Source organism: Penaeus monodon, chromosome 2 (assembly GCF_015228065.2).
Source record: "Penaeus monodon isolate SGIC_2016 chromosome 2, NSTDA_Pmon_1, whole genome shotgun sequence".
Classification (NCBI taxonomy): domain Eukaryota; kingdom Metazoa; phylum Arthropoda; class Malacostraca; order Decapoda; family Penaeidae; genus Penaeus; species Penaeus monodon.
Genome location: NC_051387.1, coordinates 16,630,079 through 16,647,174, shown reverse-complemented (window position 1 = coordinate 16,647,174; position 17,096 = coordinate 16,630,079). Strand labels below are relative to the sequence as shown.

The 17,096-nt window shown below is 46.8% G+C and overlaps 1 protein-coding gene across 16 annotated transcripts in view; it reads left to right on the top strand.

The window, feature by feature from the left end:
- LOC119581236 (neuron navigator 3-like) overlaps nucleotides 1–17,096 on the top strand; it is a 160,283-nt gene that overhangs the window by 108,424 nt on the left and 34,763 nt on the right. For 9 of the 16 annotated variants that reach the window (XM_037929652.1, XM_037929636.1, XM_037929662.1 and 6 more), the window contains 8 exons: nucleotides 1,856–2,061; nucleotides 4,878–5,004; nucleotides 5,992–6,102; nucleotides 6,735–7,698; nucleotides 7,899–8,055; nucleotides 8,247–8,381; nucleotides 9,594–9,783; nucleotides 11,019–11,225. In XM_037929652.1, the coding sequence (XP_037785580.1) occupies nucleotides 1,856–2,061; nucleotides 4,878–5,004; nucleotides 5,992–6,102; nucleotides 6,735–7,698; nucleotides 7,899–8,055; nucleotides 8,247–8,381; nucleotides 9,594–9,783; nucleotides 11,019–11,225 (2,097 nt within the window). Of the gene's footprint in view, nucleotides 1–1,537; nucleotides 1,643–1,855; nucleotides 2,062–4,877; nucleotides 5,005–5,991; nucleotides 6,103–6,734; nucleotides 7,699–7,898; nucleotides 8,056–8,246; nucleotides 8,382–9,593; nucleotides 9,784–11,018; nucleotides 11,226–17,096 lie in introns of those variants that run through there. The other 7 variants (XM_037929693.1, XM_037929689.1, XM_037929697.1 and 4 more) reach the window with 6 other exon arrangements.

Genomic DNA, 17,096 nt, shown 5'->3' with positions numbered 1-17,096 from the left:
CGAGGATTTAATTACATGCAGTCTCGTTTGTGCGGTATCGCTGCGAGCATAATTAATTGAATGTGACGGTGGAAGATTCAGGGGAAGGAGGGGGAGGGGGAGGGGAGTGGGGAAGGGGAAGAGGGTATGAGGAGTAGGAGTAGAAGGAGGAGGAGGAGGAAGGGGGAGGAGGAGGAAGAGGTGGAGAAGGAGGAGGAAGAGGAGGAGGAGGAGGAGGAGTAGGCCGAAGTGGTTGGCCTAAGGTCGTGCGGATTCATGCAGAGGTTCACAGGCAATTTATCATTTTTTTCTCTTTGATCCTTCTTTATTACAGTCTATGGTATTTACAAATAATTTCCCCGTGCGTTTGGGAAGGTTTTAGATACTCTGTGGGGACTGTACATGACACGTGGCTCTCACGAGGGTGTGATTAATACAAGTGTCCACGTGGTCATACGGTGGGGCGGGGGGAGGGGGTGAACGCAGATTTTTTTCCTCACCCTTTCTCTCTCTCTCTCTTTCTTTATTTATTTTGCTTTCTTTCTTTCTCCTCTCTCTCTCTCCTCTCTTCTCTCTCTCTCTCTCTCTCTCTCTCTCTCTCTCTCTCTCTCTCTCTCTCTCTCTCTCTCTCTCTCTCTCTCTCTCTCTCTCTCTCTGGTGAATGATGGGAGAAGGATGAGTAATGTTTGAGCGGGAGGGAGGCCGAGAGGGGAGACGAGGGGGAAGGAGGAACAGGAAGGGAGTAGGGAGAGAGTAGAACGGAATGAGAATGGGGGAATGAAAGAGGAATAGGTGATGCAGAGGGAAGAGGGGTGGTGATGAAGATGATGCAGAAGGGAGGTGATTGATGTGAGGGTTTGAGTGCAGGGTTAAAAAGAATGATGGTGAAGAGAGGAGGAAGAGGAGGACGGGAGGGGGGGGGGGGGTGGCGTAATATATGGGGAAAGAGGTGGGAGGGGGGAAGGGAGCGGAGAAAGGTAATCTCCGTGCCATTTTCTGCGTGTAAGGAGAGCCGTGGTTGCCCATTGTACATCGCGGACGTCAAGTTGGGGTGGCCATTGTTTTCCCGTCGGGGAGAAGGGGGTGGGGGGAAGGAAGGCGTCGGCATTAGCGTGGATGGCAGCGGGACACAAAGACAATGCACTGCACCAGAGACACGTAGAGTGATTGATAAGTATCCCCCCCCCACCACTCCCCTCACCCCTATCTCATCCCCTGTCTCCATCTACCCCCTTATCCCGACCCTTTATCTACCCTTATCCCGCCCCCTCTCCCGCCTCCCACCTCCATATTGTCGCATCGACGCTGAAAAAGTGCTTGTTTCATCTCAGTGGCGGCTCGGCGCGGGGCGAGACGGTGCGGTGGTGGTTTTCGCGTGTTCTTTGCACGTGGCGGCATCCGGGAGGGAAGCACCGTGTGACAGACGAACGACCGGGAGGGGAAACGGGCATTTTTGTGCAACTGGTGTGATAAAACAAGCGGTCCCTGTGTTACAGAATGTGTGAATTATGGCTCTCGAAAAGAGCGTGCGAATCTTAGGTTAAAACTCCCTCGAAGGACTATTGCCTGAAAGACTCGAGGTGATCTGCCGAGTCCTGGAATATTTTTAGATTTTATATCGTGACAAGATGGTTGTAGAACAATGGAAGAAGAAGCCTGTCAGGTAATTGTGCTTGAGATGCCACGTCTGTTGTGAATGAATGGATTTTCAAAAAGTAGAAATAGTAGTAAAAAAGAAAAAGTTAATTAAAGAAATTTGATTTCACTGACGTCCATGTGTTGTGTCCTTTGTGTTGCAGCTTTCTCTATTTCAGAATAGAACCGAGTCCTTGGTTTATGCATGGCGAACTAATCGTCCCTGTTGCTTCCTTTGCAGAACTGGCGGCACTTCGAACCTGGTCAAGTCGAACCTCCGGGGCCCCGCCACTCAGACCGCCCACAACGTGTCGGGGAATCACGCCCTCGCATCGCCTTACCACGCCTCCTCCGCGCCCCCAGCCAAGCAGAAGGACTCCATGCTGGACAAGTTCAAGCTGTTCAACCACAAGGAGAAGGAAGCGAGGAACAAGACAACGAGTAAGAGTGAGAAGCGAGCGGTTTCCGTTTCCTCGGAATGTTGTCTCGTCCTTTCCTGTTGTCTCTCTAGGTTGTGGGGCTCCGGGACTCTGCCGCCCGAGCCCGAGCAGATGTGGGCGTGTCTCTCTCTCTCTCTCTCTCTCTCTCTCTCTCTCTCTCTCTCTCTCTCTCTCTCTCTCTCTCTCTCTCTCTCTCTCCTCCCTCCCTCCCTCTTCCCTCTCCTCCCTCTCCTCTCTCTCTCCCTCCTCTCTCTCTCCTCTCCTCTCCTCCTCCCTCCTCCTCTCTCTCTCTCTCTCTCCTCTCCTCTCTCTCTCTCTCTCCCCTCCTCTCTCTCCTCTCTCTCTCTCTCTCTCTCTCCCTCTCTCTCTCTCCCTTTCTCTTTTCTCTCTCTCTTCTCTTCTTTCTCTCTTTCCCTCTTCTCTCTTCTCTTTCTCTCTCTTTCTCTTTCTCTCTCTCTCTCTCTCTCTCTCTCTCTCTTTTTCTCTTTCTCTTTCTCGTGTGTGTGTGTCTGTGTGTGGGTATATATATATATATATATATATATATATATATATATATATATATATATATATATATATATATATATATGTATGTATGTATGTGTGTATGTATATGAATATGTATTTGTATTTGTATATGTATGTGTATATGTATATATATATAACGTAGACGTTTATGCATGTATTTGTATAGATTAACAGATAGTTGTAGATATAGGTATTTACGTTCGTTTGTATTTATGTACATGTTTATACCTACGCACATGTATACAGATGTACATGCATATATGCATACAGATATACATGCATACTTGCATGCATATTCAGACATACATACTTGTGCATGGTTGTAACTGCAACCTCCTTGGACGATTATAAAATATGTAGACCATTTCCTTAGGGGTCTGTGTGTTACTGTAACCTTGGCAATCCTTTCCTGTTTTTACTTTCATTTCTCGAGAAATATGGAATAGGTACATGTATTACATTAATTTAATTGCCCCTTGCTAGTTTCAGTGACGTAAATTGTTTTGCTGTCGTATACATTAACATTTATTTGATAATTGATAACTGATTAGTATGCATAAAAAATAATTACTGATGAATATCAGATTAATGTGATATCAATCTCATTTGCAAATCTCTCTCATCATTCACATTCACGGGTTATACTTCCATAGCACGTCCATGTTTGTAGCAGGTGTGCGAGGTGATGTAGCCCCCTGCTTCCACACCTGTGCCATTTTTCCCACCTCATTAGCGATTTCGAGTTCCCCGAAAAAAATGGGCTGCCTCGCTGTACTTAACTTAGTGGTGTCGCGGCCTTCTTTGTGGTGGGATGTAGACTCGTGCATTTGAAGTTGGGTTTGTGTGGAGCTTCTTTTCATAAGTAGGAGTGTTTTTTTTTTCTTTCTCTCTCGTCTTACTTAACTGACGCATTCACATGTTAATTGTATCTTCTTATCAAAGCCAGAGGCGGGTGTCTCGTAAACTTCGCAAGTGTGTGTGTTTTTGTGCGGTGATGAAGGTTTAACACCACTGATCATTTAGTTTTTGTGTGCCTTTTCCAAGAAACGCCCGGAGGAAATGGTGATTTCGTAATTGTAGCTGATTGCATTGAAACTAACGAGACCAGAGACAGAGAAACCGACCGCTTTTCCTTCGTCGGCGCGCTGGTCCTTGAGCCAAAGAAAATACACATAAAGGCTGTATTCCTTCGTCTAGCCTTCGCTGGCGATGCGGGCCGTCAGTCCCTGATCAGGTGTTTTGGGGAGGGGCATAGAGGGACCGCGGGAAAGGGGGTGGGGGGAGCAAAGGGGATTGGATATCACGTTACTGAATGGCACGAAGAGAAGTCATGCGGGCTGCGATGTCATGCGTTGTGAAGGGGATAACCAGTGCATGTTATCTTTTATCATTATCAGTAGTACCCACATGAAGATATTTGTTTCTGTGAATAATAAGTAGTAGGGTCGACCGTGTCATATGAACGACGTGGAGTACGGGATTTTGTTTTTTGGCGGAAATGACGTCATGATTGGCTAGCGGAGTCGCTCGGGGACACCTGTGGCACTGTTGAGGCACCGGACCCGTCGGTGTGCCGGGAAGTGGGGGGGGGAGGGGGGAGAGAGCAATAACCCCGTGACCTGTTGATCCTCGGCCTGTCCGGTCAGATCGGCTTTGATGGACGGCGCGGAGTGTTCCGAGCCGGGCGCGAATTAAAATCATGATGGACAGTGTCAGGTGCCACGTGTGAATTTTGATGAATAGACTCGCCCATTCTTTGATATTAATATGTATACACTCAGCACATAAACTTTTATTTACATTTTTTTTTCTATTTTGGGCCCGATTGCTGAGCGGTCAGTGTAACCAAAATCATGTTTGGTGTAATTGCGTGAAGTGACGCATAGACCCTCCTCCTCCGGGAACATGACCACTCGACACGCGATCTGTGAGAAGTTACTCACTCCCACCTCATCACACTCCCACTCCTCCCCTCCCATTATGAATCAAGCCCACGCCACATCTTTGTGTTTCCTTCAGGAACAATTTCTCCCGCCTTCTGACATCAACCGCAATTAGAGATACTTCACTTTTTTCTCCTTCTGTTCCCTCTCTTCTGTATTCCTCAGCCTTCGACACATCCACCGCGTCGTCACTTCCATCTGCTCACCGCCATCATCACCGTAGCCATTTCAGACGCTGCAGTCAAAAGTACATCACATCACATCATCATTACATCATTCACTCCCCTGTCTACCTTCTTCCTTTTAAACGACGTCTGCTAACTGACCCTCCTTCTCCCCCCCCCCCTCACAGGCAGCAGCGGGGTGAGCAAACGAACGAGCAGCAGCAGTGGGTTCAGCAGCGCCAGGTCCGAGCGCTCTGACTCGTCGACCAGCTTGTGTTCCGACGCCAAGCCGCCTCCGCTCCCGCCACACCAAAGGTAATGTCTTCTTCGCCTGCGTCGGGAGAGGGAGTCAGTGTGATGGAAGAACTGAGAGTGGAATGATAACCCGAACGAAAGGGTAATAAGGATGTGGATGGGTGAGAGGAGATTAGGTTCTGTACAGGAGTGGAGAGAGACTAACGTTAACACGGTACTAATTGCAGTGTACATAGTCTAAAGGTAATTCCGGCTGATTGCTCTAATTACGGAGCGAGTCAGGCCCGCTTAAATAAGGCAGAATATGGAGTAATGATGTGTGAGTCACGGTAGTCACGTCACGGAGCAGATTCACAGATTACATTGTATGTGAAGTTACGTTCCGCCGATCATACCGTTATGTATCTTTGGCCACGCAGGGGAAAATATAAGTGTTTGTATCTATTTTAATTATTTTTTAATTGTTGGTTATTAAGAGAGATACATGGAACTTCTTGTTTCTTCACTTTGAATTTTAAAACTTTCCTGAATGGATGTCGCTGGCTGAACTGATCAGTAAAATTCAGTGGGAAGAGTCCAGGACGGGATGTTTTCCTAGGATTTCTCGGTCTTGTAAATTTACCGGGGCTATTAGCTTTGCAAAGGTAGTCATTAACTAATAAGATACATAAAAGCAATCACCATTCTCAGAATCACAAAGACAAGGGATCGCAATGTATTACTTCTTATCCGTGTTGTATATAAAACGTAGGTCTTAATTTAAGCTTAGTCTTTTCCTGATAATAACGATAAAAAAAACATAACATTACCCCCACACCGAAGGCATAACACATACTGTACCTTTAAACCTAGATATAAACGCACCCGGCTTACGCCCGTGAGCAAGGCTTCTCCCACCAAATGTACATAATCCCCCAAGACACCAACCGAAGCACATAAGCTACACCTACCATAACCCCGCCCACATTTAAACCTGGGACACGCCCTCGAGTAACTGTACGCCCTACGCCCAATAAATGACTAACAGCACGCCCCCCACGCCCGCAGCTTGCCTGTGAGCACCAGTAGCAGCAGCAGTGATCAGACGAGCCACGCGGAGGCGCAGCAGGGGGGAGCGCCCCCCGCCTCCACCAAGCCGCAGGGCCTCCGGGGCATCAGGTGTGTTCTTGCCCTGTGATGGTGTTCTCACCTGGCTTTGTCATCATGGTATTCTTTTTCACGTGATTGCTTCCGCAGGTGTTATTTTATTTTCAAAATTGATCTAGTCTCATTTTTCCTTGTTATTGTTGTTTGTAAGTCTTTTTGTGTTTGGTATTGTTATTTATGCCCGTCATCATTATTATTTTTATTCATCATTTTCAACAAAACAGCAACATCACCATTATTATTATTATTATTATTATTATTATTATTATTATTGTTGTTGTTGTTGTTGTCTTTGTTATTATTGATGTTAGGATTACTATTATTGTTGTTATTGTTGTTACTATTTTTTATTATTATTATTATTACTGCTTTTATTATTATTATTATTATTATTATTGTTTTTTATCATTATTATTACTATTATTATTATTATCATCATTATTATTATTATTATCATTTATTATTATTATTATTGCTGCTGCTGTTATTCTTATTATTGCTGTTGTCATCATCATTATCATTATCATCATCATTACTATTATTATAATTGTTACTGCCGATTTTTGAATGTTTCGTACCCTTAATCAAACAGGGACGCAGCCTTTCTGTCCAGCAACACGTGGCTAACATTGTCTTGGTTCCAGGTCCAAGTTTTCCAAGTCTGCGGGCAAGGAGGGCAAGGAGTCGCCCAAGGCGTCGCGCAAGGACAAGGAGCGCGAGGAGCGGGAGGGGTCCCGGGGGTCGCCGCGGGGGGGTCACAAGGCCCACCGAGACCCTCGCGGAGAGAGTCGCGACAGGAGCGCCAAAAAGGGCGACAAGCTCACCCTCGAGTTGGATGGCGGCTCGCGCCCCCAGCGCCCCCAGTGCCCCCTGCCAGCCAATGCCGAGAAGGACTCCCGGCCCCCTGCGCCGGGTCCGCGGCCGGAGACCGCAGGGCACGCAGCCTCAGAGACAGACCAGCCACCCGCTCTGCCGCCCAAGGAGAAGGACCACAAGGAGCACAGCCACAGCGGCCACCAGGATCAGACCCCAGCAATGCAGCAGCAGACTGTCGTGACAACCCCTGGCAGCCCCCTCCCTCCAGGCACTCCAGGCACGGGCATCCCGAAGCCCACGGCCCACGTGAAGGGCCAGACCAAGGTGGTGCCCCCCGAGCGGTCTGCGCCCCCGACCCCCACCGCCTCGCCCAACGTCAACACGTCCCATCAGGCCAAAGACTACAACAAAATGGTCCGCCCCGCAGGCACGCCCTCCACGCCTAAAATCGGAGGAAGCAGCGCTCCGCGGCCGGCAGGGACGCCCTCAGGTGGGGAGGCCAACGCAGCTCAAGAGTGCCGCGACCCGAAGGGCTCTCTGCCGCGCCAGAAGCAGCTGGGCAGACGGGAGGACTCCGCGACGGGCATCAGCGTGGCGATGGTGAGTCCCATGCCCAACCCACGCGAGAAGGACATGGTCACGCCCTCCGAGTCGGGCTCCAACATCAGCGAGTCCTCCCAGAGCAACAGCGGCCACAGCAACAGCACTTCCTCCGGCAACTCCTCCGTCATCTACAAGCCCACGAGCTCAGAGGACGACAGCGTCTCCGACCTGAAAACTCACATGAGAAAGGTAAGTGGCTGGCCATGAGAGAGGCCAGCACTTTATACGAGATGCAAAAGGCCCATTTATCTAAACGCTCTTTATCTTTTTTTCAGATTGCAATGCAACTGTATTAAGGATTCATGATTTATTGTCACTGTGAATATTTAAAATATCCAGTTCTAATTGTTAGACAACAAATTTTAAAATGATTTTCTTTCTTTCTGCAGGTGGAGGAGAAGGCCGAGGGAGAAGAGGGCGACGAAGTCATACTGAATATCAAGCCCATGCAGCCGTTGGTGAGGGCTTCGCAGTATGGCTACATGAGAGGGCTAGGACTACACCAAACCCGCACAGTGCCACCTTCTTTGCACGTTTCCAGGCTAGGTCAGTCCATAGACTGATACCTTTTCGTTATAAGTGAAGTGAATCATTAAGAAACTCTGATGTTTAATAGAAGGAAGTCATCGGAATATGTAAATGATTGGAATTATTCAGTTTTAATAGATTTATTTACTCTTATGATTTATTTGTATTTATGAGTAATTCTCTTCATTAACCAACTCGCATTTTTTCAGCAGCCCTCCAAGACAATGCCAACACTGTACCGCAGAAGGGGATGCGTATTGGGCCTCACCTGAAGCGTCCTCCGGGTCCCAACCAGGTCATTGACACGGATTACAGTGACCTGGAGAGTGTGGACCTCGCTAATGGTAAATAGCAGTCTCTTCCTCTACCTTCGTGTGCCACATTTTAAACTCAAAAAGTAGTCAGATAGCATTCAAGCAGCCCTGTAAAATTTTAGAACAAACGTGTCAGGTCGATGCTGTTGTATTTCCCATTGCGAACTTAACCCGCGCTGTTAACTGCTATGAATGGGGATATAAAGTAGCGTCTTTTCGAGAGTAAACGATGCTTTTACTGTGTAATTTAACAAAATTTATAGGGTATTCGATTAAATTCGTTTTTATTGTATGGAGCCTTCCTGGAGTATAAAAAAATGCGTGATATGTGAATCCCCTCGCTCGGCTATTATCCTGCTCCAGGAATTGATTTGATGGATGGCGATATGAAATTTTTTTTTTTCATGTCACATGTATATTTGACATTATTTTGGATTGATGTCACGTCTGTTTCACGCCGTCCTTCCCAGAATTGCGTTTGAGAGAGAGAGAGAGAGAGAGAGAGAGAGAGAGAGAGAGAGAGAGAGAGAGAGAGAGAGAGAGAGAGAGAGAGAGAGAGAGAGAGAGATAGTCGGTCAGGTTTTAGTGTCGGTGTTATCCCCAATGGGTCTCCGAAGAAACTAAATAGTCACGCTGGTAATCCCCGAGACAGTGACTAAAACCTAAGCGACGTCACGAAGCAACCCCCGTGCCAGAGCAAGTCAGCGTCTCATGTCACGGCAAGGGCAGGCACTCCAAAGGCCCAGGGGACGAGGTGACTCGCCCGCCACGCATTATCGCCTCTCACGTACACCCGAGGGAGCTGGTTTTCATCCCAGCGGGGAGGGAATCTTCACGTCAGTCCCTCTTCGTTAGCTCTCACAGTGTCCTGTGTTATGCTGTGCGCTCTTGGATGTCGTTGTTGTAGCCTCGTAGAAGTCGCACTAGCGTTGTCGAAGAGTTCTTTTCGTTGGAGTGCGGTATTTAGGACGGTATAGCAAGAATTGTGCGTCGGATTGGTTTGTGTTTGTTGGGCGTGTTTCAATTTTGAATGTTACATTCCTTGCGTATTTTATATTCACTATCATTAGGTGTCAGAAATGTTGTCAATTACATTTATGACCGTGCTTTGTGGTGGAAAATGATTTGATAAACAATAGTATGTATTAAAATTATCCAACTATGTATTTTGAGTGTCAAATGCAGTACGCCCACGCACAAAAATGTGTATCTCGCCCTTAAAATGTGTTGCTCCTGTCTCAGGTTACATGTCCGATGGCGACGTCCTACGCAATGTTGGCTACAAATCCGGCAATTCCTCGGATCTTGACGGTTACCTGAGCGAGGGCGGCGCGTCCCTTTACGCCCACCGCCTCAACCAGCGCTTCAAGGAGGGTATGAGGCAGGTGCACGAGAGCATGAACAAAGTGCAACACTTCATTCACGACGACAGGTGAGTACGCCACGCATGCTGTTCTGGGTTGTCATTTGGGTTATGATGGCAAAATTTTGTGTGGACTGTAATCCCGTAATTTGCAACTAAGGTATATTGTTCACAGATGTTTAAAGAAAAGCGAGTTATAAGAAACGTTATAAAAGCATTTGCTTGAATTCAAAATTCAATGTTAATTTTCAAAGAAGAAGATAAATTCCTTTTCGTTTTTCCAACTGGACGTACCCATAGGCCGAATTGCTTTAGTTACTCATGTAAGAGATCATTTTCTGCTATACAGGTGAGCTCCGAAGAGAAAACGGACGCCCACTATTGATTTGGGTGTTGGCCGTCGAGCGAACAACAATCATGACTCATGGGCTCCCCGCGGTTCATGATTTTTTTTTTCTAATTACATAACAAATTGCAGTTGTCTCACCGCGCGTATGGCATAGTCCGGTTTGGAAGCGTTGTTGTAATTTCGCTAATTCATGGTGTGTTCGGGCGTTTATTTTTGGGTAATCAATTAACATTTTGAAGCATATGAAATCGCTGTCATTCTGTAACTTTCTGGAGATATCATTATTTTTATGCGAGATTATTCGATATGGTCTAATAAATTATATCCTCTATTTGACTAAAAACGAAGATTTGCCTCCTGGTCAGGTAAAAAAAAATAGCTTTGTATGAAATCCTTATGTAATCAGCTCTTGCGGACACTCGACGGTATTGTTTTCGGTGCACAGAGCATAAACAACCTTCTCACGGAATGCATAAGGTTCATATTCAAAGTGCAGAATTGTTTATAAATGTTGAAATTTCATATATATTCACAGAAGTTCACGTTCACAGGATTTGGCTTATTAATAGCGCCAGTTTTGGTCACTGTTTTCCGGAAAACGGAATGCCTGCTTGAGTCTCGTAGGAATTTGATTTCAGATTCACCGATGTATTTAAGTAAGTTTCGGGACTATAGTTTGTCTCCATTAAGGCGTGCATGAGTAAGGCCTTTATTGCAGTGCTTTTCCTACGCCAGTAACTTCACCAATATTCATGGTTAAGGTACATATAAATTTGCTAGTAACACGACATGCAGGGCGTTCATAATACGAACTCCAACCTTACTTTTAGCTCAGATCTTTTCAAATTATTCTTCCTCTGTCTCGCATGTTCAAGATTTTTTTTTACAATTCTAAATCACAATAATTTCCGTGTGTGATTTACTCTACATTTTCCCCATTTTCTGTAACGAGAAGCACCGGCACAGAAAACGACATGGAGGTATCCTCTCTCTCTCCTTCCACCACGTCGTCAGAGCCTAGGCACTTTGACGAGGACGATTATTTAGACAGGGATCTAAGCGAAGATAAAAAGGAAGGAGAGGAGGAAGAGGAAGATGATATATTTAGCGATGAATGCAAGCCCAGGCCGCCACCAAGAGAGGAATCGGGCACCAGGAGGCGGTGAGTGTGGGCGGGCGTGCATGCTGGACGCCCCCTCCCGGCCGTGTGTTGTGTGTGGCGTGATGACATCCTGACCAGCTAACTAACGCTCCTGCTAGTGGCACACCGCAGCCGTGACGTGGATGTGGAAAGATGTGCAGCATCTTTCGCGAAAGTCGCTTCTGTTTTTCCTTTGTGGTTTTCCTAGCCTTAGATTCTTAGCTTAGTCGAGGCCTTGTTTAAGACTGGTGTTGGCCGGGACCCATCATTTACCTTACTTTCGCGCCGATGTTTTTCTTTGTTTGTATTTTGTTGTAGTCCCATTCCAGTGCAGGTTTTCATAAGAGACTCGTTACATTGGCGCTTGTCTTTGTCCGTTATTTTTCACAGGCTTCCCAAATATCACTGCTTTTTAGCTACCCCTCCTCCCGCCTTGATATTTGTTGATTTATTTGAACCATTAGTTATTATTTCGGAAATAGCTTTTTAGCACCCGCTGCGGTGATACGAACACAGTACACAGAGAGCAGCTTTCACCGTCCTTCTGATAGTATAGTCACATTGTCGAACAGTTCTCTATTTTCATACATAACCATCGTAAGAGAAGGTTCAGCATCTTTCCAACCGACATTTTGCACTCAACATTCTTTATTACGGTGTATTTTTTTCTCTCTTTACTTTGTAGTGGAGTAGACTTAGGAAAGTGGGAAATGGGAAAGTCGAGGAATAGGTATAAAAGCAGACCCCTCCCCCTCTTACTGAGCCTGTTTACCAGCCATTGCGGTCTCAGTAGCACTGTGGACAGAAGAGGACGCTGCATGCAGTGCGTGGGCCCGCCAGTCTAAGCGTGCGTGCGTGTGTGTCCTCGGCTAAACCTTTTGGAGACTGGTCACGCACGTCCCAGCGAAGGGAGCGTTACAATTGAACCATACGTGTAGGGGAGGAGGTGTTAGGCAGACGTGCAGTTGTGTTCCTTTGTTTCACGTCTGCGCTGCCGGGGGCCGAAGCGGTGCTGGGACCTGGGGTCGGATACTTTTTTATTGACTAACGTGTGATTAGCTTGCTGGTTTTTGTTTTAATTAAATGTGTGGCTGGCATAAAGAGTGTGAACTGCATATTTAAAAAAGAAGTGTGATTTGCTTGTAGAAGAAATTAAAAAGTTTGAAATTGAAAAGCGTGACTTGCTTTTTGTTCTGGTTTGTTTTTGCTAAAGTGTGATTTCTGTACTAAAATATCTGACAGGCATCTGGAACGTTGCATCGAGGTGTGTGGTAAAGAGACAAGGAAATGTCCGCTTTCACTTACCGATGAACAAAAGAAAGATTTTACCCTTCCGCATCCCCAGTAAAGGTTGTGATCAGCCTGTAAAGAACAGCGGTCACCTCGTAATGCCCGCCGCGAGCCTGTAAAAATCGCGTAAAGGGCCTCCCATTGCTGTAAAGAATTGCAACTAGTGTCGGCGAGTTGCAGTGGGCGTGAGACGGGCGCCAGGTGTGCTTGCATGGCGGCCTCGGTGCTGGAGGACGCTTTATCGCCCCTTCCCCGAGTGCCAGTGACAAGAGCGAGTGACGGGGCGGCGGGGGGAGAGAAAGCCGCCACCCTCGACTCGGATGTGGACGGAGGTGCTGATCCCTTGCTCGCTGGCGGGATGTTTCAGGTGTGTGACGTCATCCTTACGTCATTGGCGTTTCGTGTGAGGGAGCGACGGGAAGGGGGAGGGAGGGGGCTGACCTAAGGGGAATCCCATTTCATTATTCCTCGATCTTTTTCTTATTTGTACTTTTTGTTCGGTGTTCATTTTCCCGCCATTTATTCCTCCGTCATCTTTTCCTTATTTCTTTTTCTTTTATTAATTTTTGCCTTTTCTTATTCTTTCTTTCTACTTTTATTCATCTTTTCCCTTTCTTAATTCTTTCTTCTTCTTCTTCTTCTTCTTCTTCTTCTTCTTCTTTCTCTTATTCTTCGTCTTCTTCCTCCTCCTCTTCCCCCCCTTGTTCTTCTTCCCGGCACCCCATCCATGCACCTCCCGCCGTGTCATTTATCTCGTACTTGGCATTTTCATATTCGCGAAGAATCCGGAGCGAGGAAGATGTCAAGATTAATTATCGGAGTGGGCCTTTTGTTTGTTTATTTGTTTGTTTGTTTCGGCATCGTTATTCACCTTTCGATTTATTAATCACATCAGGATCATTACTGCATCGTTGTTTGGTTTGTGCAGGTACACCCGCGCGAAGAGGAAGACAAATACGGCGATAAGGATATAGCGTCGTTTGTCTGTTTGTGCCCGGTAAGAGGGGCGGAGGGACAAACTACCTGGGATGATAGAGTGCTAATCCTTAGCGTGCGTTGTTGTTCGTTGTCGTCGGCGTGGACAGTATCGGCGGATGTTTCGGATAATTGATTTTAATGCCTTTACCTCAGCATCAACATCTGTTTTTATCTTAAATCCCTTCATCTGTGTCTTATTTGTTGTGTGTTTGTGTGGGTGTGTGTTGTGTCAGTCGTATGTTCTGGCTTGTGTTAAGGTATTATATTATATTATTATATGTTTGGCATTGTATGTACCATAGCTAACTATATATGAATTATATATATATATATATATATTATATATATATTAATATAATATATATATATATATATATATATATATATATATTGGTGTGTTTGTAGCTTTGTAGTTATTATGTATGTGTTTTGTAGTATATGTATTTTGTTGTTGTGTGTTGTGTTGTATATATATATATTATATATATATATATATTGTTGTTATATTATGTATATATATATATATATATATATTATATATATATATATATATATATATATATATATATATATATATATATATATATATATACATATATACACATCTGTTTCTCCGTCCGTGTGCGTGAGAACGCTTATGCCGCCAATCGAAGTAGAGGCGAGAGTTGACGGGCGGCGTACTCTCTCGCCCTCATTTATCATCGGCGATGCACTATCGACTGTTTCCGTCAATACAGCGCGCCCTGGCGGGGTCGGTGCTCCCCTTGGCACCACTTGGCACCGACACATGGCGGGGGACTGATGCGAGAGTGTCGTGCAGCTGCACTTGCAAGGTATCGCTCTGCTTTCAGGTGAGTGGCGGAGGGGGAGGGGCACCTGACCTCCAAGGTCGGTGGTGGCTGGGCGGGTATGGTGTGCGCGAGGGTAACTGTGGTCGATCGCGAATCGGATATTTATGGATTTCGTCATGTGATGACTCCTCGCAGCCCGGCCGACTCCCGCCGTCCCCCTCCCCCCGTCAGAGGAATAATTCACAGGAAGAGCCTTGCCTCTGCAAGGGTTTCCCATGTTGGGAGCGCGGGATGCGGCAGGGGCCATCTCGTTCCCGGAGAGAACTAACTGGCTTAATTACATGACGAAGGGCGCTGCGAGGAACTAACTTTCTTGATGATGTTCCTCGCGCGGAGAGAGATTATTACAGAATGCTCGGGCCGGGGAGGGGGGTGGGGCGGTAGAGGATGCCGTGACCGTTGCATGCCAGTCTTACACGCTTGCTTTCCAATTCACTTCCCTTTCTCCCTTTCTCCTTGTCTCCCTTCATCTCTTCCCTTCTCCTCCTCCCCATAGCCAGTCTCCAAGAAGACATAAGGGTTCCGAGGCAGTTGACGCGAGGGGAATAAACAAGTCCTCCCCTCTATCTCTCAATTTGAGCGCGTGAGGAGCGTGTGGATCAGCTGGACCGCGGTGCCCGGAGGCGGCGGCGAGGGGGCGTCGCGCCGGGTAGGGAGGGTTGCAATGGGAGGTAGGGGGGGGGTGAGGAGGGTAGCACTCGGGAGCCACTTTGTCATCTTGCTCTCTCACCTTTCTTTCCCTTTCTCTCTCTCTTTTTTTTTTTTCTCTCTCTCTCCCTCTCCCTCTCTCTTTCCCTTTCTCTCTCTCTCTTTCCCTTTCTCTCTCTCTCTTTCTCCTCTCTCTATATATATATATATATATATATATATATATATATATATATATATATATATATTATTTCTTCTGTCTACTACCATCTTCTATCTTCTTCCTCCTCCTTCCTTCCTCTTATTCCTTCTCCTTTATTTCCAAGAACAAAAGACCGAGATTTAAAAGAAAAAATATATCGCTTTTTCCTTCTAAATCAAGACTTTCAGAGAGGGAGGGAGAGGAGGGAAGAAGGGGGAGGGAGGAAAGGAGGAGGAGAGAGAAGGGAGGAAGAGGAGGAAAAGGAGGGAGAAGGAGAGAGAGGGGAGAAGAGAAGGGAGAGAGAAAAGGAGGGAGGAGAGAGAGGGAGAGAGAGAGAGGAGAGGAGAGAGAGAGGAAGGGAGAGAGAGAGAAGGGAGAGAGAGAGAGAGATGGAGGAGAGAGAGAGAGAGAGAGGAGAAGAGAGAGAGAGAAGGAGAGAGAGAGAGAGAGAAGGAGAGAGAGAGAGAGAGAGAGAGAGGAGAGAGAGAGAGAGAGAGAGAGAGAGAGAGAAGGAGGGAGAGAGGGAGGGAGGAAGGGGACGAGAGAGCGAGAGGAGGGGGGTGACCGTCCATTAGTCAGTGTGTTGGGCTTGGGACGACAGTTGCATTGCTAAGAAGAAATCGATGGGCCTCACCTTGAGGTTTAGGGTTGTTAAAAGGGTCTCGACTCTGAAACAGAAAGGTTATAAGGGATTACGCGAGGAAGGACAGGGAGGAGGATCAGCGAGGGTTATCAGTAAATAAGGTCAAGCCTGGAGTCTGGAAAGGCCGGTGTTCTATTTATATACTTTGCTCACTTGACGAAGTGACAAAAATAAAACATTTTGTGAAAGGTTCGGGATTTTTAGCAGTTGCAATGCAAGAATTCTGGGCCAGCGTGAAATATAAAACCGTGAATGTGAGTGTCCGCGCCGCCACGGCTAGGAATACATTTTAAAATCTTTTCTTTTACCCCTTTCTCCTTTTTTTCTATTTTTTTTCGTTTTGTTTTTCTCCCTTGATGTCGTGCGCTTTCTTTATCTTTTACCATTTTTTTTTCTTCTCTTTTTAGAAAAAGCTCTTCATCTTCCAGTACCTTGATAAAAACATGAGACATACTAGCATAGTCGCGCATCTGCCGTGTCGCACACCCGGAAGAAATATAGGTAACAGCTCCTCCCCACCTCCCTCCCCCCTTCCTCTTCAGCCTTCCCCCCTCCCCTGCTTCCCCATTCCTCTTCTCTACTCTCTCCCGTCCCCCCTCCTCATCCTCCTCCCCCTCCCCCACCCCCTCCCCCTTCCACCTCCTCTTCCACTCCCCTTTCCCCTCCTTCCTCTCCCCCTCCACCTACCCCTCTTCCTCCCTCCCCTTGCCCCTACCCTGCCGCCCCACCCCTTTCCCTCGCCCTCCCCTCTTCCCCACCTTACCATTCCCCAGCCTCTCTCGTTACAGATATCGATCCGCGTCTTTCAAATATTTATAAGCAATGGCTTTATTTTGGAGGTTGTTCCCCGAGCCCTACGCTGGAGGATTAAATGTCAGGCGGGTGCAGTGATACGCAGGCGGATGGAAACCCCACGAAGGCGGCGGTAGTGTCTGTGGTCCTCGGGTTCTTGTGGCGTGCTTTGAAAAACGACTTTCGGAGGCGTGCTTTGCAGGACTGCGAGCGCTCGGATCACATGTACGTAGTGTCTAGATGTTGCATGCAAGACGGTGATCATCGGCGCATCCGTATCGTTTTTTTCCCCGCGCCAGACGCAGGGATGAGTTAGCATTTGCTTTCAGAAGAGGATTTAGCGTTTTGCTTGCCGTCAAGGTCGTGCAGAGACCTGGGTTGTCTGACAGTTGAAATCTAGGAAAGTGCACGACTTCGCCCTGTCTTATTGCTGATGCTTCGTCAACTCTTTCGGTCAAAGAAAGAGGTTAAAGATGTTTCGATTTTTT